This window comes from Myotis yumanensis, unplaced genomic scaffold (assembly GCF_028538775.1).
Source record: "Myotis yumanensis isolate MYYU_CA2020_CCGP unplaced genomic scaffold, mMyoYum1.0.hap1 SCAF_2, whole genome shotgun sequence".
Classification (NCBI taxonomy): Eukaryota; Metazoa; Chordata; class Mammalia; order Chiroptera; family Vespertilionidae; genus Myotis; species Myotis yumanensis.
Genome location: NW_027223753.1, coordinates 4,034,608 through 4,058,329, shown reverse-complemented (window position 1 = coordinate 4,058,329; position 23,722 = coordinate 4,034,608). Strand labels below are relative to the sequence as shown.

The 23,722-nt window shown below is 55.1% G+C and overlaps 1 protein-coding gene across 11 annotated transcripts in view; it reads right to left on the bottom strand.

Annotated features, from left to right (window-relative positions):
• Nucleotides 1-23,722, bottom strand: part of CAMTA1 (calmodulin binding transcription activator 1) — a 674,030-nt gene that overhangs the window by 19,384 nt on the left and 630,924 nt on the right. For 7 of the 11 annotated variants that reach the window (XM_070403987.1, XM_070403988.1, XM_070403989.1 and 4 more), the window contains 8 exons: nucleotides 11,308-11,459; nucleotides 9,152-9,348; nucleotides 8,685-8,763; nucleotides 8,137-8,452; nucleotides 7,214-7,743; nucleotides 2,534-2,721; nucleotides 1,438-1,684; nucleotides 174-245 (listed from right to left, as the gene is read on the bottom strand). In XM_070403987.1, coding sequence (XP_070260088.1) covers nucleotides 174-245; nucleotides 1,438-1,684; nucleotides 2,534-2,721; nucleotides 7,214-7,743; nucleotides 8,137-8,452; nucleotides 8,685-8,763; nucleotides 9,152-9,348; nucleotides 11,308-11,459 — 1,781 coding nt within the window. The remainder of the gene's footprint in view (nucleotides 1-173; nucleotides 246-1,437; nucleotides 1,685-2,533; nucleotides 2,722-7,213; nucleotides 7,744-8,136; nucleotides 8,453-8,684; nucleotides 8,764-9,151; nucleotides 9,349-11,307; nucleotides 11,460-23,722) is intronic. The other 4 variants (XM_070403992.1, XM_070403993.1, XM_070403994.1 and 1 more) reach the window with 1 other exon arrangement.

Below are 23,722 nucleotides of genomic sequence, written 5' to 3'. Positions count from 1 at the left end.
GCCTTTGGATGTGTTTTTATCCTTTTCTCTTTTTCCCCCTCTCTGGAACATTTTCCTCCTGTTTTTAATCAAGGCAGCTCAGAGGTGGCCCTCGTCCTGGGCCGGCCTGCCGCCCCCGGCAGCCCCCCAGAAGTGTCCTCGGGCGCAGTCCCCGGGGCCCTGCAGGTGGTTACCTGTTTGTACTTCCTGTAGCAGCGCTGGATGACGGCAGCGGCCACTTCCTGCTGTTCTCGCAAGGGTCGGCCCTGCGGGGGTTCGGGGGAAAAATAAACCGTGACTCAGCATGAGAAATGTGAGCCTGCCTGTGGCTTCGAGAGAAGCATCGCCCACTTCATTAACTTCATCAGAACTGAGGCCCCCAGTGTTCACCAAAACACGGTGACAATGAGAAGTACACATTTCAAAAAATGGATTTACAGATTAATCCCCAACCATTCTTGCTTCTAAATAGAGCCGTCATATCTGGGTGTTAGGTGACCTAAAAAACATATTCCTTTTTGCCCGGCCGGTGGGGCTCAGTTGGTTGAGCGTTGTCCCATGCACCAAGAGGTCACGGGTTCGATTCCCCATCAGGGCACATGCCTGGGTTGTGGGCTCCATCCAAGTAGGGGGCGTGCAGGAAGCAGCCGATAGATGTTTCTCTCCCTCTCCCCTCCCCTCTCTCTAGCATCAGTGAAACCATATTTTAAAAATATGTTCATACTCAGAGTATGTAACCCGTCAGGGAAGGTGCCATGTGCCCGGGACCTGCCCGAGCTCCACTGTGTCCTCTGAGACCCCAGGCCTCCACCAACACTGCACATGCAGATGCTTCGCCATAACATTCTAGGGGTCCTGGGCTGCCCGAGGCCAGGTCCCAGGCCTCCAGTTAGAAGCCCCCTCTTTAAGCCATAAATTCCTGTGGCAGAGGCGTCAACTTTCTTTATATCAACTACATAGTAAGTGTCTGTTTTCATGACCCACAACAAATTGAGATGATGACAATCATCGCACTACTGGTCAAACTGATGTCACTAAAGCTTCTGAAAATTATTAATAATCCCAGGTGACATGAATTAATAATTCAAATAAAGACCCTACAGACTCAGAGGGAAGGAAGAAATGGCCCATGTGGCCCTAGTTGGTTTGGCTCGGTAGATAGAGCATCGGCCTGTGGACTGAAGGGTCCCGGGTTCGATTCCAGTCAAGGGCACATGCCTGGGTTGCAGGCTCGATCCCCAGTAGGGGGCGTGCAGGAGGCAGCCAATAAATGATTCTCTTTCATCACTGATGTTTCTATCTCTCTCTCCCTCTCCCTTCCTCTCTGAAATCAGTAACAATATAATAAATAAATAAGTAAATAAATAAGAAATGGCCGGTTTGTTAGCGGGAATGCTCATGACCTCCTCTACCTCCCGGGCCTGAAGAGGGTCCCGTCAGGACTCCGATCCCCTTTACCTTGTATTTCCGGAAGGCGGTCTGGACGAGCCTGGCAGCTTCATAGAGCTCGCGCTGTTCGTGGTCAGACAGAGTGAGCTGGGCGAACTCATTCTCCACCTTCTCGCTGGTGGACGCGCTCAGGAACTCTGACCAGTCCGCCGCGGAGGGCAGGCTGGGCTTCTCGAAGGCCATGTCGCTGGCTGGAGAGCCCCCGGGGCTCAGGCTGGTGTTGGAAGAGGGGGTTAGAGGCTCGCTATACGCGCTTCTGGAACGAGAGGGGACACGGGGGAGGCGTGATCCATCTGCACGACCCACGACACGCTGACGTGAGAGCGATGGGAGCCGCCGGGAGCCACGGGGGCTGTTAGGAATGTGCTTTCATTCTGGCGCTGGACACACCCGACTTTAACTGTCCTTCCGTCAGCAGGTTCACACGGAACACCCACCATGCGTTCAGCACGAGGCTGAACACTAAACCCACCGAGCACCCTGCCCACGGAAGTCCAGTGACTCTGGGGGGGAACCTTAAGATTCGCTGTCTCACAGGCTCTGAGACGGGGAGAAAAACCGTGGAAGAGGCAAGGACGGGAGCCCCAAGGCTTCCTCGCTTAAAAAAAAGTGTCTTTATTGCTGACAGTATTACATGTCCCTTCTCTTTCCCCCATCTGCCTCCCCCGCTGCACGCCGTCAGGCCTTCCCTGCACTCTCAGCTGTGTCCATGGGTTATGGGGATCTGCATGTAAGTCCTTTGTTAATCTCTTCTCTTCTCCTCACCCCTCCCCTCCGGGATCTGTCAGTCTGTCCCATGTGTCTATGTCTCTGGATCTGTTTTGTCCATTAGATTCCACATGCGTGAGACGGTGTACACTCGTCTTTCTCTGACTGGCGCACTGAGCTTAGCATGAGGCTCTCCAGGTCCCTCCAGGCCATCTCCCAGGGCGAGAGCCCCTCCCCTTCCACAGCTGCACAGTGTTCCCGCGGTGTAGATGCACCGCAGCCTTTACGCACTCATCGGCTGACGGTCGGCAGCTTAGTGAGGTCTAACCACCCGGCATCCTCAAACCCGGCTCGCCTCCCAGGCCCTCAGACCCAGGAACTTCTCCCGCCGTCGGACCTGAGCTGGGCGGCGTGCGGCAGGTGGTCCACGTCCGCCAGGTAACTGGCCAGCCAGCTCATGGTGCTGCTGATGGTGGCCGCCTCCGTCCTCTCCAAGGCCGGGGCCTCCGTGGGCACGAAGTTTTCCTGCTTGATGCGCTCGGGCGTGGCCTCGATGATGTGCTCCGCCAGGGCCATCACGTTCACCTGGAATGGAGACGCAGGGCTTCGGGTTCGAGGGACTCAGAGCCCGCCGCCCGCCCGCCTCGGAGAGGGAGGACGAAGGGATCGGCTTACCCTCCCCCCAGCCCACTCCAGCGTCCCTGTCAAGCTTTACACCCTTCCCCCCATTACCTCCAAGTCCTATTTTTTTAAAATATATTTTTACTGACTTGACAGAGGAAGGGAGAAAGGAGAGAGAGAAACATCAATGATGAGAGAGAATCACTGATTGGCTGCCTCCTGCATGCCCCCTCCTGGGGATGGAGCCTGCAACCCAGGCATGTGCCCTGACTCGGAATCGAACCGTGACCTCCTGGTTCATAGGCCGACACTCAACCCCTGAGCCACACCGGCTGGGCCCTCCAAGTCCTATTTTGGCTAAAACCTTAGTCGTCTTACAACAGTCCTGGCTGGTGCCTGCTCGCTCCTCTCAGCTGGGGTCACCCTCTGAGTGGCTCTGTGACTGGGCAGTTCTCCAGCAAGTTGTATGAATGGGGTGACACCAGGGGTTACCTCACCCCTTTGCCTGGAGAACCCCAGTTCTGTAGGGAGCAGCAGTGAACCAGCCCCCCGGCACGGCTGGTGGGTGACAAGCAGTTATGATCACCCTCTTCTTGATTTCCCACCTTCCCACGCACCCAGGGACCTACTTCTGGACAATGAGCCTCTACAGAAAAGTAATTTTTAAAAATTAAATCACTCTAGCTAGGTTGCTGAGATTTGCACCCCAAACATAATCCTAATAGTTACGTCAGGAAGCCTCAAACGAGTCTGGAGGGAGACATATGTTTCCAGAATTAGAGATAGATCTTGTTTTTAAAACGTCCTTGCACATCTTTTGATAACGGAACGTGAAACACAACAGTGGAAGGTTTTGTTAAGCCTCACCCGAGGATATTTTTCCATTGATTTTTAGAGAGAGGGGAAGGGAGGGGGAGAGGTGGAGAGAGAGAAACATCGATGTGAGAGAGATACATCCATTGCTTGCTTCCCGACTGCGCCCTAACGGGGACCGGGGATCGAGCCTGCAACTGAGGAATGCGCCCTTGACCGGAATAGAACCTGCGACCCTTCGATCTGAGGGCTGATGCTCTAACCACTGAGCAACCGATCAGGGCAAGAGCTGAAGTTTGTAAGCGGATCTATACAAGGGTGACAAAATGCTTATCTTACGACACAAACCTCAAAAACATCCTGCTGAGGGAAAGGAGCCAGACACAGAAGACCACATATTTTAGGATTCCATTTCTACAAAATTTTTAGAAAAAGCAAAACTCTGAGGACAGAAATCAGATCCGTGGTTGCCTAGGGCTGGGACGGAGCCGAGTGACGGCAACCGACACAGGGACGTGGGGTGAAGGGGGAGTTCTCGGGGGGCCCTGGCGATGGTTGCACCGCTGTGTCCCTTCACCAAACCCCGTCAGTGGGACGTAGGAAGGCTGAGTATTATGCACGTTCCGTACATCTCAACCAAGCTGCTAAACACACGGATCCTGGGCAATTTTCTACATAGAACAACAACTATTTCTGTAATAGGGATAAAAATGAAGACATTTAGGGGGGAAATATCACAGCTTTTCTTTCCCTTTGATATTGGCTCTTGATTTGAGGAGGAAGTAGGTCCTACTTTGATTTTCTTTTTCTACCAGGGAGGTATTCAAATATTTTATTCAAAGCAAAGTGGAATTTCTGGAGACTAAGGAACCTGGAGCCTGGCACTATTGTCCCCCCCAAATCCTCCGTTTCGTAACTATGTGGCAGTGTGAGAACAGCTCGAGACCCTCAGTGCACACTTCAAATACCACGCAGCTGACTTCTTATCGCTGCAAAAAGGCAGTGACATTTAGGTGACTTTAAACCAAATAACAGGCTCAGCAGTTGGACCTGAAAAAAATCATGACATTCATTTCTAAATTTCTCGGCTGGTGGTCAGAGAAGGTAAAGATCGGCTTTAAACGGGCAGCTTCGGGTTTTTATTTAAATTCTCTTCGTGTCCTGGCATATGAGCAACATTCAGGGATGTGCCTGGAGTCCCTAAAAGGAACAACTGTAGATAGACATGTGCTCTGTGCCCGAATTACCTGCATCTGCATCAATATATGTCACCTATAAACACATACCGGAAGCCAAGCCTCCAACTGCACTTTTCAGTCTGAGGTCGGGCATTAGCCTCACCCTGCGATGAAGGTTGTGGCCCCGCATTTCTTTGTGTTTCCTAGCTTTTGCTTCACCTGTAGAAGCTGTGTGGTTAGGTTCACAGAACTTCACTGACACCATATAAATTACATATTTATACACACATGCATACTATTTACCCTGAATTGTACTGTTTGCCTTTCTTTCTTTTTATATGTATTTGTCTGTTGTATCTTCTCCCATCACCTTATTTTCTTGTTTCATTTCATTCTAGTTGCGTCTTGTACAAGCAGCATAGAGTGTATTTTGCTTTTTTTTTAAACCCGATCTGAGCACCTTTTAATTATAGAATCATCAGTTACCAAAGTGGGAATGAATCACGTTTGAAAATATTCCTGTTACGTTTTCCACTTATTATTTCTGTGGTTGCCTGTCCCTTTGTTGGCATTCCTGAATTCCCCCGATGGGGCAGACGTGTTTTCTCCCGCAGCGACGCAGTGATTCTGTGCTGCCCAGGAGCGTGGCATCTGACGAGCACGTCTCGGCCCACACGGACCACTTGGCGTCAGCGGCGGGACCGAGCCCACCGGCTCCTGGACAGGGGCGCTGCTTGAACACGTTACCTCCTCCACCTCCCTAACCCCCGGTTTTGCTAAGATACTAATTTAGAATTTTAGTTCCGGGTTATTTTTTAAATACTATTCCTTTTTCATGTACGAGCCCCCTCTTAACAACTGCCTCACACCCAACCCCACCATCGATAATCACGCAGATGGATTGGTTGACTGTTTTATTGTTCATCCTCCTCAGTTCCCCTCCTTTGAGCTACTCATTTTCACAGTCTGGTGATTTATTATTAAATGTCGTGAATACTGTCCTAGATGACTTACTATTGGTGTCTGACACGGGCTCCACCAGGACCTGGCAAACTGTGGCAGCCCACCCACCAGCTACCTGCTGGTGTCAATAAAGTTTTATTGGCACAGAGCCACACACACTGGTCCAATACTGCCCGAGGCTGCTTTTGTGCTACAGGCAGATGGAATCGTCATGACAAGTCTGATGGCCCACAAGGCCTGCAATATTTCCCATTTGGCCTTTACAGAAAAAACTTGCCAACCCTGGTCTAAGCTATGACTTGATTCCCCGGCAGGCAGATCCGTAGTGGAGCCCCCACCCCACCCACAGGGATGGGAGGGCCCTGCTGAGGTGTGAGGTTCACCTGTGCTAAACAGAGGGCGGGCAGGATGCGACCCCAGGAGCCGCTCACGGCTCCTCTCCCGGGAGTTCCTCTCCTGGGAGCTCCTATCGTGGGAACTCCTCTCCCGGGAGCTCCTCTCCCTGGGAGCGCTGCGGGCTGTGCGACCTGCGGGCCGCCCTCATCACAGCAATGCTGCAGGCCGGGTGCCCTAGTGAGTGTCTCGTGGGGTCTTTCCCTTTTACACTTGTTCTGGGTGAAGTCACTGGGAGGCTGGAAGGGAGAAAGCCAAGCACGTGTCCTTAGGTTGCTCGCTTGGTCCTCTCCTCTGCAGTGCATTTCGATGAACGAACTGCGTTTGCTTAACAGCCGCACCTCAGGTTCACTTCAGGGCAGAGCCTCTTAACCTCTGCAAGTGTAATGCCCAGGAGGATTCTGGACTTTCCAGATCCATCGGTCGGTCGGTCAGCAGCCCGAGGGATATTTCAGTGCTTGTCCTGAGAGCCTGGTGCCACCTGCCCTTCACGGCGAGGTGATGGTGGCGCCGATCCGTCACACGCTCTCCGCCGGCCTCCGTTCTAGCTGTGCCAGGCCGTGACTCGATCAGAGCTAATCCAGAACCAGTGGAATCCTGGACGCCAGGGAGAAGGGTCCTGGGTGAGTCTGAGGAGCCGGTGCCGAGAGGGAGGGCTCTGCGGAGACCTGGCCGCCAGTGTGAGGCCCCGTTCACGGTGCTGAGTCCCGGGGTGAACGCGTGGCCCAAGGGAAGAGGAAACCCCAACATCATCAGCATGAGGCCAGACGTCTCGCCCTGGCTGGTGAGGAAGTCACAGGACCTCCGGAAGGTGACTGTAAATACCCAGGAAGCCCTGCCCTGGCAGGTACGGCTCAGTGGATAGAGCCTTGGCCCGCAGACGGAAGGGTCCTGGGTTGCAGACTCGATCCCCACCACGGTCGGGATGCGTGTGGGAGGCAGCCAATCAATGTGTCTCTCTCACATCGATGCTTCTCTCTCTCTGTCTCTCCCCCTCCCTTCCACTCAATGGAAAAATATCCTTGGGTGAGGATTAACAACAACACCACAAAGATCCAGGAAGCCTGACGATCCCGGCCTCGCAGGCTTATTACCTGGTGCGCGCTCACCTGTATGTCATCCATGGGCTGCGAGCCGTCCTCGGCCTCCGCACTGTCCCGGTAGGGCCCCATCTCTGTGTGCGCCACCTCTCTGCTAGCCATCATCAGGACGCTCATGGGCTCCCGTGGTCGCACCTGTGCAGGTGCTGCCTCCTTTCCTACACTGGTCCCCTTCGGACTGCCCGTCACCTGCACTGTAGACACACCAATGGAAAGATCTTTGGGACTCCACCTCACTACGGGCTGGGGCTGGGCCGCAGCGGCTCGGAGTCCCGCCGGCTCCGGAGAGGGAGGGGAGGGTGCCCGGCTGCAGGCCCTCGCGCCTTCCCTGGGGCTCAGAGTCTCGGGGGCGGCCTGCTTAGAACTAGGGCTCTGCTTCCTGATCCTGGGCTGCTCCAGGCTCAGTGCAGTGGACAGCAGCTCCTCCTGCCTCGCCTGGAAGGACTCGGGGTTCAATTTATGCTTTTTGGGAGCTGGATAATCTTTGTGGCTCTCACTGCTGTAGTAATTAGAGGGTTCAGACCGAGGTCTTCTCAGCTCTGAAAAGCACAGTAGAAAGGACAGTCAGGATAGGCGATCAGATCAGGAGCCCTAACGAGCTAACGCGCCCTCTAGGCCCGGGAGACACCCAGGGCGAAGCCGGGCCTCAGACACGTCCCTGCCGTCTACACACCCCCCCGAAGCAGCTAGTGGACTCAGATCCTCCTCCTCCATCACTGCAGTTCTTTCTTGCACGGACATAGTTTTTTTTTCTACTTTCTGCATTTGGGGGGTAGGGAGCTAGGGGAGTCACACTAGGCATTCTTACAGCTAAAAGGCAACTCAGAGATAGAAACCCCCCCAAACCCATCAGTGAGCACCCTAAGGCCTCTCCTGAGGGACAGCACCTGGGGGCTCGGCACGTCTGAGATGCGGTAACTCTGAGTTCTTACCCGGATTGGTGCTTGCAATGACGGTGACACCTTTGGGGATTTCTGGAGAGGCGATGGCCTCGCTGTGCCACTGGGCCATCCAGCCGTCTGCATGGGGCTCCTCGCTCGGGGGACAGTGGATTCGGGGGCTCTGTCCCAGCGGAGCCTGCTCCCCTCTCTGCAGGTGCTCGAGACACTCGGCTAACTTCACGTGACCCCGCGACCTGGCGATCCCCAGAGGCAGCCTCCCCAGGGAGTCGGGGATGGAGATGGCCCGCCGGTCCCACTTGTACAGCACGACCGCGGCCTCCAGGTGCCCGAGGGCGCACGCCCACATCTGAAAGACGGAGACAGAGCGGCGCTCTTAACGGCGAGTTCCAAACAGACTGCATTCGGCCGCTGCGGCCTGGTCCTCGCTGGCTCCCTCCACGGGGCCACAAAACATCACGGTCCCAAAGTAGCTCGGATGGACGTCACGTGTCCACGAGGGACCACGCGGGGGCCCGGCCTGTGCCCATCCCTCTGCCCGCCTGGAGAAGCGGCGTGGGGACCAGTGAACGTCCTCTTACCAGGGGGGTGCAGGAGAAGTGGTCCACGTTCAAGGGGTCGACTTCCAGCTCCAGATCAATGCTGTCCGCGTGCTTCGTGCTGCAAAGGGAGGGGCCGGCAGCGACCGCCCAGTGAGTCCACGTGGACAGGAAACCCCTGACATGTGCACACCCCCACAGGCGTGAAACCGAACGGAGCCTCTAACCCCCGATGTGCAATAGACTCTGAGCTTCACAGGGTGGCTTGGAGTCTCTCCACTTGGCGAGGCCCCCAGAGGAAGGAAAAGGCCCAACGTTCAGTCGGCATCTCCCTGAGTGTTTCTTGGGCAGAAGCTCATAAAACTCCCTTGGAAACCGCCCCCAGAGAAGTCCTGGCTCACAGGCCAGACCGCACCCTGAGTGGCCAGACCTCGGTCCCCTGGTGAGCCGCTGGGGGGGGTGGGGTGGGGGTGGGGGTAAGTGCGTGTGGAGGGGGTGCCCAGCCTCACCGCCACTTGATGAGGGTCTGGATGAGGGTGGCGTAGCCCTGGGCGGCCGCCAGGTGCAGGAGCGTCATCCCGCGGAACGTCTTCGAGTGGATCAAGTGCTTGGACTTGGCCCAGCAGGCCCGGCTCATCATCTTCTCGCACACGACGACCACGCGGCTCTCGAAGCAGCTGCCCAGCGTCCCCGGGCCCGGAGCGCACTGCAGGGCGAGCACAGGGAAAGCGCACGTGAGGCTCGGAGGCCCCGAGGCCCTGCGGCAGGTCCGCAGCCAGAGCTCCTGGACTGGCAACCTGAGGCGGGAACCACAGGCTGAGAATGGGCTGTGAGGCAGAGACGAGAGGGTGCTCAGCTCAGCCTGCGGCTCGAACCCGCCACCATAAGTCCCAGGAAGTTCAACTGCTACAGAAATGCTATGGCTCCTCACTGTTTTCCCGTTAAGTCTGGGGGAAAAGCCTGCGAGAATAAAACGGCAGAAGATGGCAATAACGTCATCTCACTAGAGCTGTAAGAGCATCTTTGAAAGCACAGCTGGGCGACCTTGACCTGCAGTAGAATGACCTTGACCCAGAGTCCGGGCAGAACTGCTTCCTATGTGGTGGGCATGCCCACAAGCACGTGGGATTCACCAGGGAGTGAACAAAGAAAGATTTTAAAAAAAAATCTTCACTCGGGGATATTCTTTCCATTGATTTTTTAGAGAGAGTGGAAGGGAGGGAGGAGGGGGAGAGAAGAAGAGAGGGGGAGCGAGACAGAGAGAGAGAGAGACATCGATGTGAAAGAGACACATCAACTGGTTGCCTTCCACATGTGCCCAGACCGAGCCCGGCGAGTGAACCTGCAACCAAGGTACATGCCCTTGATAGGGAATTGAACCCTCAGCCCTTCGGCCTGAGGGCTGATACTCTAACCACTGAACAAACTGGCCAGGGCAAGAGGGACTTCTTTTGCATTCAACAAAAACAGCCACCTCTCCAGCACGTCAGGCGGACACGGATACGTGCTGAAGCCAAGTTAAATCGATGAACGTGTGATCACCAGCTAACATGGGGTCAGGTTATACCAGGACGCTGGCTGAGCGGCCGAACTGTAAAATGACACCCTATTCCCTGAATGCAACCTTTGTGGACTACAGGAAAGTGATTTCAAGGGAATCTCTTGCTTTAGCCGGGAGCACAGTAAACAGCGATTACTTCTTTTATAAACCTTCATGGTACCGGTGAAAAGAAGCCTCTCTCAGCCTGAGGGATATTCTACGTTGTGCCCGGTCTATCCTTTTCCACCGGTTTCTGAGGGTAGGTGAGAAATGAGAGGAAAACTTAGGGGAAAAGAGGATGTTGGCTTTGGGGGTGTGGTATATTATGCCTTGCTTTCATCTATTATTACAAATATTACCAACCCTTGATATTCACAAGGATCATAAAACTCAGTGTTCACTTCATGTAATTGTTCGAAGAAAATCATTCCTTTTGAAGAGGAAGAGGGGGAATTGTGTGAGGTTTTGGCAACGACTCGGTAGCAGAGGGAAGAAACTCGCAGTCCCTTTGCATTTATTCTGGGGTCTCCTGAACGATCACTGTTCCCTCGGAGAGGTTCCTGAAATGAAGGTCCTAAAGGAAATGTACATAAAGCCTTGGAGACTCTCAGGACCCTGAAACAGCATGTGGTGCTGTCCCTGTCCTGGGCAGGAGGGGGCGCCCTTCATGAAATCGATGAACAGGCACACGCGCGGAAGATGGCAGAAGGAACAATGCTGTTTTTACTGAAAAATTACCCAAACGGTTTCTCCGGGCCCTTTTCCCGTTGGTCTTCTTGAGTTTCTACAGGCTCATGAGTGACCAATTGAATTCAGTGCCATGGTACATTTAGAGCAAAGACAGAGACAGACTACAACACACAAACTGGATTCTAACTGAAGTCTGCGCCCGCAGCCCTGAGTCACCGCAGGCCTCACTCCCCGCAGGCGACAGCGGGCGGGCGGCCCGAGACCAGGGACAGGGTCCGAGGCCCAGGGAGGAAGCACGGGGCCGGGAGGCAGCCCTCGGACTTCGGCCTCAGCCAGGAATGACCCAGCACCAGCACAGGGACTGTGGCCACTGCCTGCCTCCCGATCAGTAACAAATCGCACAAAACCGAAGCCGACCGTCACTACAGGGGGTACCTGGGCTTGACTTCCGCCGTTCCCGCTGCTGGCGCCCCCGCCGCTGCCGCCTCCTGCGCTCCCCGGCTTGTGCTGCTGGGACCCCGTCATCTCCGCCATCCTCCGCTCCATCTGCTCCAGCCGCTCCAGGATGGACATCCTGAACTGGTTGTCTAGGGCGGGACGAGGAAGAGGGAGGTTGGTGCTGGAAGAAGTGCAGCTCGCACGTGGCCTGTCCACGCCCGCAGGGCCGGAGCCTCCTTCCCTGAACCAGCCACGGAGGCTCGTCCAGCCTGGGTTCGTCCTGTGGCAGCGAGTCTGACGCCGCACACAAGATGGGGCATCTCTGTGGCCCCACGTTCTCAGCTACTCGAACAGAAGAACCCCTTTCTGTCAGAGTCCTGCTTTGGGGTTCCTGGCACCCCATTCCCCAGTGGAAACCGTAAAGAGATCGGGGAGAGGGGCCCCGAGCACAAATGGAATGAGTACAACTTCATTTAAATCAGTGGGGAAGGGTCTACAGACACGCATTTTTGAGGTATCACCTGTTTTACCCAAACATTGGGGAAAATGATTAAAAAAAATTTTTTTTTGTTAATCCTCACCAGAAGATATTTTTTCCATTGTTTTTCAGATAGAAGGGAGGAGGAGGAGGAGAGAGACACACAGAGAGAGAAACATTGATGCGAGAGAGACACATTGACCAGCTGCCTCCCGCTCACGCCCCGACCTAGGCACGTGTCCCTGGCTGGGAATCGAACCCTCGACCCTTTGGTGCACCGGCGATGCTCCAACAATGAGCCACAGGGGCCAGGGTGGGGGAAAATGTTGTGAGAATTTAACGAGTTAATATTCGTGCAGGTTCAGAACACGGTTAAGTCCCAGATGCGCCGAACGTGCGCGTGCCAGCCATCAGCATCTCCAGACACACGACCCAAATGTCCTTGGACACCGACAACAGCTGTGACACATATTCCCCCTCCTATGGCTCACGGCATAACGATTTCCCAAATACAGCCGTCCGACTCAGGAATAACCCGGGAAAGAAACACTTTATTGGCATTCCTTGCCACTCTGACTGTAAATCCTGATACAGGTGACATAGGTGATTAAGGCTTATTGGTTCTACTGGCGATAAAACGGACCGGATGCTTCCTCCGTGCCAGTCACTGCTTTACAGATATGAACAATGGTCAGGTGAGGTCGGGACGGCTGCTATCCTATTTCTCAGATGCGGAAACTGAGGCTGCGGAGATAACCATCTATCTGGCTCGAGGACCGGGGCTTCACCGCTGTATGGGAAGCGCGGGAAGGGAAGTTATGGGAAGAGAAGAGGCACACGGATCAGAGTCTGAGCCTAGGGCAGTGGTCGGCCAACTGCGGCCCCTTGAGTGTGGCTCTTCCACAAAATATCACGTGTGGGCACGCACGTACAGTGCGATTGAAACTTCGTGGCCACACTCAAGGGGCCAAAGAGCCACATGTGGCTTGCGAGCCACAGTTTACCGACCACTGGCCTAGGAAATGGAACATTTTCTCACAGTGAAAACACAGCCTATCCCGTTTCCCAGGAAAACTTCCGGTGCTGGGTGTCGAATGCATTTCACTTCACTCAACCGCAAGAGCAGGAGGAAAACTACTTTTCAAGAACTGATTCGGTTCCCAATGAGCTACTTCCAGGAGCAACACCGAGAGAAAAGCCCCTCCTCTTTCAGCGCAAAAGGCAGGTTCGCACAGCAGATGGATGACAGACGTGAGAGCCTGCCGCCTGGCGTCTCCATGGCGGTCACCTGTGGGAAGCAGCCCATGGGGTGGACTGTACACGGCCCACGTCACGCGGGACCAGCAACGGCAAACGCGGGACGACCCCAGAGGTGGCGCCGGAATCCTTCCTCGTGCCAACCCCCTTCCCCATTAGGAAATGGAAATTTTGCAGAATCAGGGCCCCTGCATGTGGAGCTGGCTGAAGACTAAGAGTTTCATCTTCCGGTTAGAGCCTGATTCCTGGCGGTGTGGCGGTATCCTTTGTGGCATCTGTATGGACTGTCCCTTTACTCCTGATGGTGCCGCCCAGACAGCCACCCCTCTCTGCACCTACGTGGGGGAGCTCCGTGCCCCAGTGACGTGGTCAGGCCTCTGTCGCCCTCCAACTGTTTCTCTGGCAGCCCACGGACGCTGAGTCTATTACATGAGTGTTGTGAGCACACGTGCACGTATTTGGAGCTGGTGGCCAAGATGAACCCTGTCAGGGAAGGAGCAGAAGGCACGGAGGGCTGCCCAGCTGTGGTCAGCCCCGAGGGAGCCCTGCGGCCGTGCCCGCGGCCACCTCCCTGTCCAACCGAGTGGCTTTGTTCTGGCTCTGCTGCCGTGCGCCGGCCTGTCATCGCCGCCCCTCCCCCCGCCGGGTGTGGGCTCTGCAGAGACAGACAAAGCCTCCCTGACACCATGGGGCCAGGCCCTGCCCACGGCATCGCCCGTCAAAGCGTCCGACGGTCGCCCCGATGCCGACACAGTGACTCGGTGTCTGCCACGGACAGACAGACCGACGTCCCTGGCTTCTGCTCTGGGGCTTGTGTTCCCGGCCATCCCCCCAGCTCGCTCTGCAGGGAGCTCTCGGACGCGATTAAGCTGCTCTGAGAAGCACTTCATGAAGACACTTGAGCAATTACCTGCCTCTTAACGAAGTTACATCGTGCATTAAGGCCTCTCGGGGCCTCTCGGCTCCAAAGGGGGTGGGGTGGGGAGATGAGTCATGTCAGAGCCATCTCGCATGGAAACAACGGAGCAGCATCCAGGGCGCGGCGAGAGGCCGAGTCTGTGGTCCCGCACCCTCTCCTGGGGCGGGGCAGGGGCGAAGACCGCAGGCACAGCTGCCCGCGTGCAAGGCTCACGCACACACACAATCGAGGTCTTCACATCTCCCTTCCTGGCAAGTCAAACGCAGCAACTTTACGCTTGGTCTGGCCTGACAGCTTCATTATGGCCACTAACACGTGACTGTAAAATAGCTGGCAAATTCAGCATGTCACCTTCGCTGCACATGTGTGAGGGTGATTACAGGATAAAGGAAATATACTTTCTTAGAAGACAAACTTTTCCTGATTACACTTGAGTAAGAAAAGCGCATGTGAAGACTCATTTATTCGCGCACAGATATTTGCTGGGCACCTATGTGTACCAGGCCTGGGAGGGGCGCCTTGACCATCAGTGACGATAGCCCTGCCCGCATTTGTTGGCCGACAAGTAACTCCCGCAACCTGAATTGGGGGGGAGTTTTCAACCAACATGTTGGGGGTCAGAGAGAGAAAACAAATAATAACCTAGGAGCCAAGAGATCTGGCCCACTTCTCGCCCATGACACTCAAACAAAGCCCACGTGACTCCGCTTGAGGGATTCCACGCATCGCGGGAACAAGGCTGCCCGCAGCAGGCGGGAGAGAGCACGCAGGAACAGCCGGCCGCTCTCCAGGCTCGGGCTCCCGCCTGGCGCTGCCTGGCTTTCGGTTCTCGGCGAGAAGCTCTGGCTACCTCGTCTCACCGAAGAACATGTCGCTGCTTGTGCAGAAGGGTCTCTAGTTTTTAAAAAATAGGTTTTTATTGATTTCAGAGAAAGAGAAAGGGAGAGGGAGAGAGATGGAAACAGTGATGAGAGAGAAACACCGATGGGCTGCCTCCTGCACGCTCCCTACTGGGGAGCAAGGCCAAACCCTGGGCACGTGCCCTGACTGGGAATGAAACTGGCGATCACTTCATGTACAGGATGACGCCCAACCCACTGAGCCACACGGGCCAGGCAAGGTTCTCCCGCTTTTTACACTCCTGGGTAAGCCACGTTCTGAGCCCCGGCTCTGAAGACCGGCAGGCCCAGGTATGCAGGCTCCACTCTGCAGCGCAACCTCTGGGGGGCGGGGAGGTCTGGGCACCCTCTGTGCATTTCTGACAAGTTCTCGGGTGACGCTGAGGCCGCGTTTCAGGAACCGCGGTGCCACGACCAAGCCTCCTTCCCTGAGCGTGAACCTGCCCACCAGGAGCTGCTTAAAGAGGATCGAAGAGCCACCTGGTCGAGCAGCAGCACTGGTTCCTACCCAGGGACACAGGAGACGGACCTCCTGTGATCACGCCAGGCCCCTGCACACGGCTCGGTCCACACGCCGGGCTGCACCCTCTCCGCAGGCGCACGGCTCTTCCGATAGGACAGCCCTTGCAAACCACGGGAAACCCTCCCACCTGCGCTGCTCTGCACCCACCACGGCCCCCTCCTCCTGCTTCTCTCAGCTGACCTGTGGGACGCCTTTCAGGTATCTGCCTGTGCCTCTGGCTTTTCTCGAAAGCAGCCCATTCACCTGCCCAGTTTCAGGGAATGAGGACCTTCAACTGACACACCATTCCTTCCAGTACCTTCCAGATGTATGGTGCACGTGCGCGCACACACACACACACACACACACACGCACCTGCACCCCAGAAAAAAAGCCAACGATTCTGACGGCTTTGCAGCAACAGTCTGGCTTGGGATTTGCTCAAAGTCTCCTCACGGGTCTGTCCGACCTGCACCCCCTTTAAGCGGAAGCAGCATTTTTATATTAAAAAATTTTTTTAAATATATTTTTACTGATTTCAGAGAGGAAGGGAGAGGGAGAGAAACATCAATGATTAGAAAGAATCATTGATCGGCTGTCTCCAGCACACCCCACATTGAATATAGAGCCCACAACCCAGGCATGTGCCCCGACCAGGAACCAAACTGTAACTCCTGGTTCATAGGTCGATGCTCAACCACCGAGCCACGCCGGCCGGGCAGAAGCAGCATTTTTAGACTGGGCAGCTCTGAGAGAGGGAGGGGAAAGCACTGGAGTGGAGCTAGAGCTCTGGGTTTAATCCTGCCACCGTGTGACTTAGGAAAAACAATGGCCACTTTGCACCTCAACTCCCCCATCTGTGAAATGGGGACAGTGCTATCCATCTCGTTGTTTGTGAGGAGGAAATAAACTACTAGGTGAAATCTCTTTAGTGGTCAGTGTCTCTTCAGTCTGAGTTATTACTAGCCATAGCTATGGGGGCATTTAAAAAGAGTTTACAATGTTTTGAATAATTTTAGCTGGACTGGGAGCTGCAGAAGGTAGACCTCCCATGAACCTTCGCCCAGTTTCCCCTCTATTAACATCTTACATAACCGCCGTGCACGTGTCAAACACATCACTACTAGTAACAGTTACAGGCTCGGATTAGACTGCACCTTAGGATGAGAATTGATGTACTTATTCTGTCCCAGGACCCAGCCAGGACACCCCGTTGCAATTAAATGTTCCATTTCCTGTCCGCTCCCTGACGGCTTCCCGCTAGCCCCGGATTTTCCATGACTTGAATGGCTTTGAAGAATGCGGTCAGGGACGTGGTAGCTGTCCCTGGATTTAAGTTTGTCGTTTCCTAATGATCAGGCGGGAGCCGTGAGGCTTTGGGAGGAATATCACGAGCTGAAGCTTCTGCTCATCACAGGCGATCAGGGACGTGGCGAGGCTCTGCTGCTGCGGACGCGTCACCCGGCGGAGGCGCTGTCCGCGGGGCTGCTCTGGACAGTTACTCCCGTCCTCTTCCCATCCTCTGTCCTTCGGGAGCAAGTCACTAGGTCCTGCTCCTGCTCCAGGGAAGGGAGCCCATATCCCCTGCGAGGATGGGGGAGTGTCCATATGTTACGTGGAGTTCTCCAAGGCGACGTGCCCTCTGTCTGTCTATGTGGGCGTGCACATCGGTACGAATGCACAACGAAATACATTTATCTTACACCCTGGGTCCTGATCCAATACTGAGTCGTCCTCGTGATCAGAGTATCCGGCTTTGGGGACGGGGAGCCCTCTCAGGCTGGCTCAGGGGTCCCTCTGCCACACCCTCCGTCTTTCCCCTTCTTTTTTGGGCGCGTCCTTACTTGCTGGCATTACAAGATGCTCCGGGCCCACCCAGCCCCACCACCAGCTGTTTCTCTAGGGAACCCCGGTTGCTTTAACTGGAGAATAGCATTTAGGAACCAAGACCTGGGAGCTGGCTGTGCTCACTGCCGCTGGGACGGCACTGCTTCTGGTGTGACGTCCATGCATGCACACAAACCTAGGATTACTTCTAACTATCTGCACACCCATGAACATAAACCCGAGTTCATCCTGGCGTCTCCGCGTCTAACACAGCAATGCGGTCTTCCCAGCCTTCTAGGGGCACGTACTCAAATCCCAGGACAGCTGTACCTTCCTTCCAGTACCTTCCAGGTGCGTGCACATACGCACACACGTGCACCTGCACCCCAGGCAAAAAGTCAATGATTCAGACAGCTTTGCAGCAACCGTCTGGCTCGGGATTCACTCAAAGATCAAGATGAGAAAAAATTCCCACGCGAGAGGCAATGAGTGGTTAGTGGGGCCTCAGACCCCTTTTCTTGGGCCGGGTTCGCCCTGTCCCAGCCTCTCCTCTCGGGCTGTAACACGCAGTGTCCCAGAGCACAGAGCACCATGGGCCCTTTTCGTTTCTCTTTGATAGGGACGCCTAACCCTCAAAGTGACTCATTTTAAAATGTCCCAAGTTAACATTTCCCTAACAATTTAAAATTCCTAAGCAATCCCCGAGTTTTAGAGAGAGAGAGAAAGAGAGCATTTCCCCAGGTCAGACACCCACGGCATGTTCTGAGCTTAGGAAGTGTGGGACTTGCTGCTGTGAAAGTGGAGAACCCCAAGTGTCTGGGCATCAGTTGTAAGAAAACATCTCCACTCAGGACACCAACCACCAGCCGGGCCTCCCAGGCTCGGCCGCACCTACTGTGCCTCTGGGTCACACACGGCTCACCTGAAATCTCGGAACCTAATTAATTTCCAGGGCCGTGTGGAGCAATCCAACATGACACATTTCTGACATTATCAGATAATCTACTTTAAAAACATGTTAACCACCCCTCCCCCACCCCCCCCTTAACCTACAAAATAAAATTTAAACTCTTTGGTGGAACACGGGTGCTCTTTTTAAAAAAATGTATTTTTATTGATTTCAGAGAGGAAGGGAGAGGGAGAGATATAAACATCAATGATGAGAGAATCATTGATCGGCTGCCTCCTACACGCCTCCTACTGGGGATCGAGCCCACAACCTGGGCATGTGTCCTTTGTCTGGATTTGAACCCGGGACCCTTCAGTACGCAGGCAGATGCTCTATCCACTGAACCAAACTGGCTAGGGCACATAGGGTGCTCGCTGCTCTCCAAATCCACTGTCAGGGCCTTTGGTAATGCCAACCACCCCCCCCCCCCCCCCCAGTCCACCTGGGAGTTTCCTGTTCTTCCAAGTGTGGCTCGCACTCACTACAGCCTCAGGATTGATGGCTGCTACTGAGCGTCTACAGCGGGCCAGGCGCTCCAATGTGCTCTTCCCGATCCTCAGGAGAACTCTGCAAGGAACGTCTTCCTCTTCGCTTTAGTCGAGGAAACGGAGGCGCAGAGAATGCGTCACTCCCCAAGGTCACCCCGCTTGTAAGTATCGGGGCAGGATCTGACCTCAGGCGGACTCGGAGGCATGTTCCCTCCCGCGCCCGGTGAATTCGCACCGTGTCCTAGCAGGTACTCAGCAAATGGACGGATGGCTCTCTCCCTACATGTGCCATTTCTCTAGAGTGAACCTGTTGAAAGCAGGGGCCCTGTCTTGTCTCCCTGGCACCCGGCATCTGAATGCATGCTCAGTGAATGGAAAGAAATGGGATTTTCTAGGGAAACTTCTGGAAGCCAATCTATGGCTGAGGTCACCGAACTCTGGGGCACGGGCTCCAAGTAGCCACCGCGGGTGGACAACACCAACGAGCAGTTTTACTATTTATTCCCGGGGGAGAGAGAGTGGTCAGAATGAGCACAACCCCATGGAGCCCTGGCTGGTGGGGCTCAGCTGGTTGCACCGTCGTCCTGTGCACTGAAGGGCTGCAAGTCTGATTCCCAGTCAGGGCACATACCCAGGTGCAGGCTCGATCCCTGGTCGGGGTTACGTACCGGAGGCAACTGATCGATGTTTCTGTTGCGCATCGGTGTTTCTCTCTCCCTGTCTCTCTCCCTTCCTCTATCTAAAATCAATTAAAAAAATACCCTCAGGCAAGGATTAAGTAGCTCAGTGGTTGAGCATTGACCTATGAACCAGGAGGTCACGGTTCAATTCCTGGTCAGAGCACATGCCCAGGTTGTGGGCTCGATCAATGATTCTCTCTCATCATTAATGTCTCTCTCTCTCCCTCTCCGAAATCAATCCTATATAATAAAAGGCTAATATGCAAATCGACCGAACAGTAGAATGACCGCTTGCTATGACGTGGACTGACCACCAGGGGGAAGAAGCTCAATGCAGGAGCTGCCCCCTGGTGGTCAGTGCGCTACCACAGGGGGAGCACCGCTCAGCCAGAAGCTGGGCTCATGGACCCCTTGGGGGATGTCTGACTGCTGAGGGGTCCCGGACTGCGAGAGGGTGCAGGCCAGACTGAGGGGACCCCTCCCCGCCCAATGTACAAATGTCGTGCTCTGGGCCTCTAGTAAAAATTTATATTTTAAAAAGACATTAAAAAACACCCAAACACAAACACACGCACTCGAGTGCCCTGGGTGTGTGGGAGACGTGCTGTCAGTTCACCTGCCTGCCACTTCCTTGGGGCTCAGGTAAGGGAGTCAGGTAACCACTGTGTCGGTGTGAGACTGGCAGGAAGGCCGAGGAACACCCCACTTCTTCACAGACACACCGGGAGCTGCCCGGCGCGGTCACTTTCCTTCTCCCCGAGCTTTGCATCACAGACACGGACCCTGCCTGTCGGCACTCCCGCTTTTCCCGGAAACGAACTGTTTGGCACACACCTTAACGAGCGCCTATAATTAGTCACCAAAGTGCTTACCAAGGCAGTCAGGTTAGGCTGTGGTATCAGCATGACGTGGGTGGGTATTGTGTTCAACAAAAGACACGTTTCCAGACCCGTCTCCGAGGGTGTGCGTGGGCCGGGAGGCCTGCGGCGGGCGCACGGGCAGAACCTGCCAACGCCGAGCCGCCTCGGGCCTGGCTGCCAGAGCCGGAGAGAAAGCCTTGGCTTGGCCGGTAAATGAATGGAGGAGCGATCACCGAATACCACCTGCTATTTTAAAACGCGTTATTTGTAGCTCAAGTGCACATGTGCCCTCCTGTTGCTATTTGGACCGGGACGGAGAGCCATCTCTCGTTCCCTGTGCAGATCTTGGCCGCCGGCAGGAGAGGCCGGCGAGGACAGGAGGCGTGACTTGAACTATTTCTGTAGAGATCCCTGGCTGCCGCGGAGGGAGCCGCCTGCATTGCTCGGGAAGACGGGAAAACGAAGGCACCAAATTCCTTCCCAGAATAAACGGGCCCCCGGAGTGCACGGCGCGGCTCCTGCGCGGCCAGCCATTCGTGATGTCCAGGCGCAGGGTGCAGGGCGAGGGCCGGGAGAGCAGGCACACGCTGTACCTCCGATTTTCCAAAGCAGCGGCTAAATTTAGCCTCGGAAAGAACGGCCATCCGCCACGTCTCCAAGACGCCCGACTCCAGGTCCTACAACCCTAGGAGCGGACACCAGCCATTCTCCTTAGAGTCCTTCACCTGCAGCGACTGTGGTATTTCTTCTCCTCGGTCTGAGTTTTGCGTCTTCACAAACGCGGAGTCTAAGCCGCGTCAGGGAAAAACTGCTAAGGCAACTTGTCACAGGGCAGCCCAGCACCTCGGCAGGGATGTGGCCTGAAACGTTCCCACACCAGAGCCTGGCGTGTCGGGGGGCAAAACTGGCAAGCCGACCCTGCAAGGACACTCAGGACATGGCACCGAGCACAGCCAAGCACCCCAAACAGTGCCAATGCCAACGGCACGGTCAATGAAGCAGCAAACGCAGCCAGGACAAGCGGTGGGAGAGCCGCGGCTCCTGAGTGTGCGGGCGAAGGAGGGGGCGCCGACACGGTCCACACCGACCCTGGCACAGGCTCCGAGGGCAGACCCTCCTCAAAGCCTCCACCGTCAGCGCAGTGAGGTCAGGACCATTACAGGCAGGAACTAAGGCATCTCCAGTGGCAACAGTGAAGCAGCCGGAGACTCAGAAAAGCACGTCGCCACTAAGACGATGGAGGGCCTTTGGAGTATGTAATGAGCCTCGGAGACGAACCGCAATCTAACCTTATCATGAAGAGGCGACAGAGGAACGACATTTAAATGCATAAAGGGAGCCCGGCCGGTGTGGCTCAGTGGTTCAGCATCAACCTATGAACCAGGAGGTCACGGTTCAATTCCTGGTCAGGGCACATGCCCGGGTTGCGGGCTCGATCCCCAGTGGGGGACGTGCAGGAGGCAGCCGATCAATGATGCTCCCTCATCATTGATGTTTCTATCTCTCTCTCCCTCTCTGAAATCAATATAAATGTTTTTAAAAAATAAATGCATAAAGAGAAATGGAAAATGAAAATCCTGACCCTGAAACACGGAAAGTATAAGACGCACAGGAACCATCAGGAGGTGAGAGCGCAATAATTAACCACAGGCAGGTTGGTCTCCGGCGCGCAGCCGTGACAAAAACCCACTTAAAATCCTTGGGGATCCACCAGAGCATCAGGGACAGACGGACTCGCCCTGCAAATGTCTACTGGGCGCCCCTGCTAGGACGCCACCGCACGGCACCTATGCCACGGCTCTGGGATGTGACGATGACCAAGGCAGCGAAGGTGTGGGAGCCACCCAAAAAGATACGAACCTTCAGTGGGGGGAGGGAGGGGGCATATGTAATACTTTCAACAATAAAGATTTAATTTAAAAAAAAGATACGAGCCTTTATTTCAAGAACCTCAGTCAGACACAAAGTTAAAGGGACACAGCGACAGCTCTCTGAGGCCAGCGACTGTGTCCGTTCTGTTCCTGACTACACTCCCAAGGCCCAGCAGGATGCCCGGCACACAGTAGGCCCTCAGTACATAGTAGGTCCCCAATACGTACATACTGAACGAGTGACTTAATTGCATCTGTTCGAAATAGGAAATGAGAATTTCAGTGAGGGCAAAGTCAAGGATACCGTGCAGAACAAACTCTGCTTCCTTAGTCATTTCTACGATGCGCTTTTCTCAGCCACGTGATGGACAGCATGGTGAATTGGGAGTCTCAGATTTGGCTGCACTTCGAGAACAAAGCCAGCGGTTTCATCGGTGACACGGACACCCTGGAATTGTAAGGCCACGCTGGCCTCGATGACAGTGGCCACCGAGGATGAAAGACTACCATGCACCAGCTCACAGAAGGAACTCGGACACGTCCGTGTGGCCCAACCTGCCCGCTCCTGGAGGACCTGGTGTCCGAGCGACGATGGGGCACGCAGAGGCACGCACACTGTCCTTCGCTGCCCACTCCTTCCTGAGCACTATCGCACGGTCCTGGTTTCTTGATCTAAAAATCGGTGTCGTGTGCTTTCCATTTCTGGAAGGAAGAGCTTTCCGTGCTTAGTGGGGTTCTAGTGGTTTGTCACTAAGCAAACCCCACTGCAAGGCAGGGGCCCTGAACGTTGAAACGCCTCTTCACTGCAGCGAAAGGCCGAGTTCTCTCCTCTCCGTCTGTGAGTAAACACGTCTGGAGTTTAGCAACGAGGCAGCGTCCTGCGTAGGTGACTTCCTTCCATAATTCTTCCCGGAAAGAAAGGAGCTGCCGATTCTTCCGTCTTTCAATCAACGCAACACTCAAGTGACTCGCCGGCCCCCTGCGTGCAGCGTGGCCCCTTCGTTGTCTGGGAGCCTCCCCGTGACTGCCCACACGCACCGAGTGATACCCTCGGCCCACGTAACATGTGCACGAGAGAGACATTCTAGAGAAACTGGCCTTGGCCGCCCGGTAAGAAAAGAACCTGTAACGAGGGCTCTAACCCTGTGCCCATGGGCTCTGCCACAGGGGTGGGGGCTGCGAATCCTTTCCCCGAAAATACATGCACAGAAGCGCTTACATCCGATTTCCGGGGCCCCACAGCCCCGGGGGGCCCCACGGATTTCAGGTCCGGGCCATCTTGTGGGGACCATCTACTGCAACACCCCCCAGACTGCACGCTCCGGAGTGTCCCCGAGACGCTGCTCAGTAGACCATACAAACACAACGCTGGTCCAAGGTGTTTTGAGAAGAATACGGTAAACATGGCTAAGCACACGCTCACGTCTGTAACGGACGCCTTTTCTGGACCTTCCTATGCTCACGCGCCCTGTCACTTGCTGGTAGTTTCCTAAACCTACTGGACATTGTGTGTGGGGGGGGTGGGGTGGGGGTGGGGGGGTCCTGACCAGCATTTCCTGTAACAAATGCTCCCACAGGAGAGTGTAGGAACTAAGGCTGGTCCTAAAGAAGCCGTGGGAGACAGTCTGTTAGTGACGTCCTGGTCCACGTTCTTCAGGTCCCTCTTCATGACACTCCAGCCA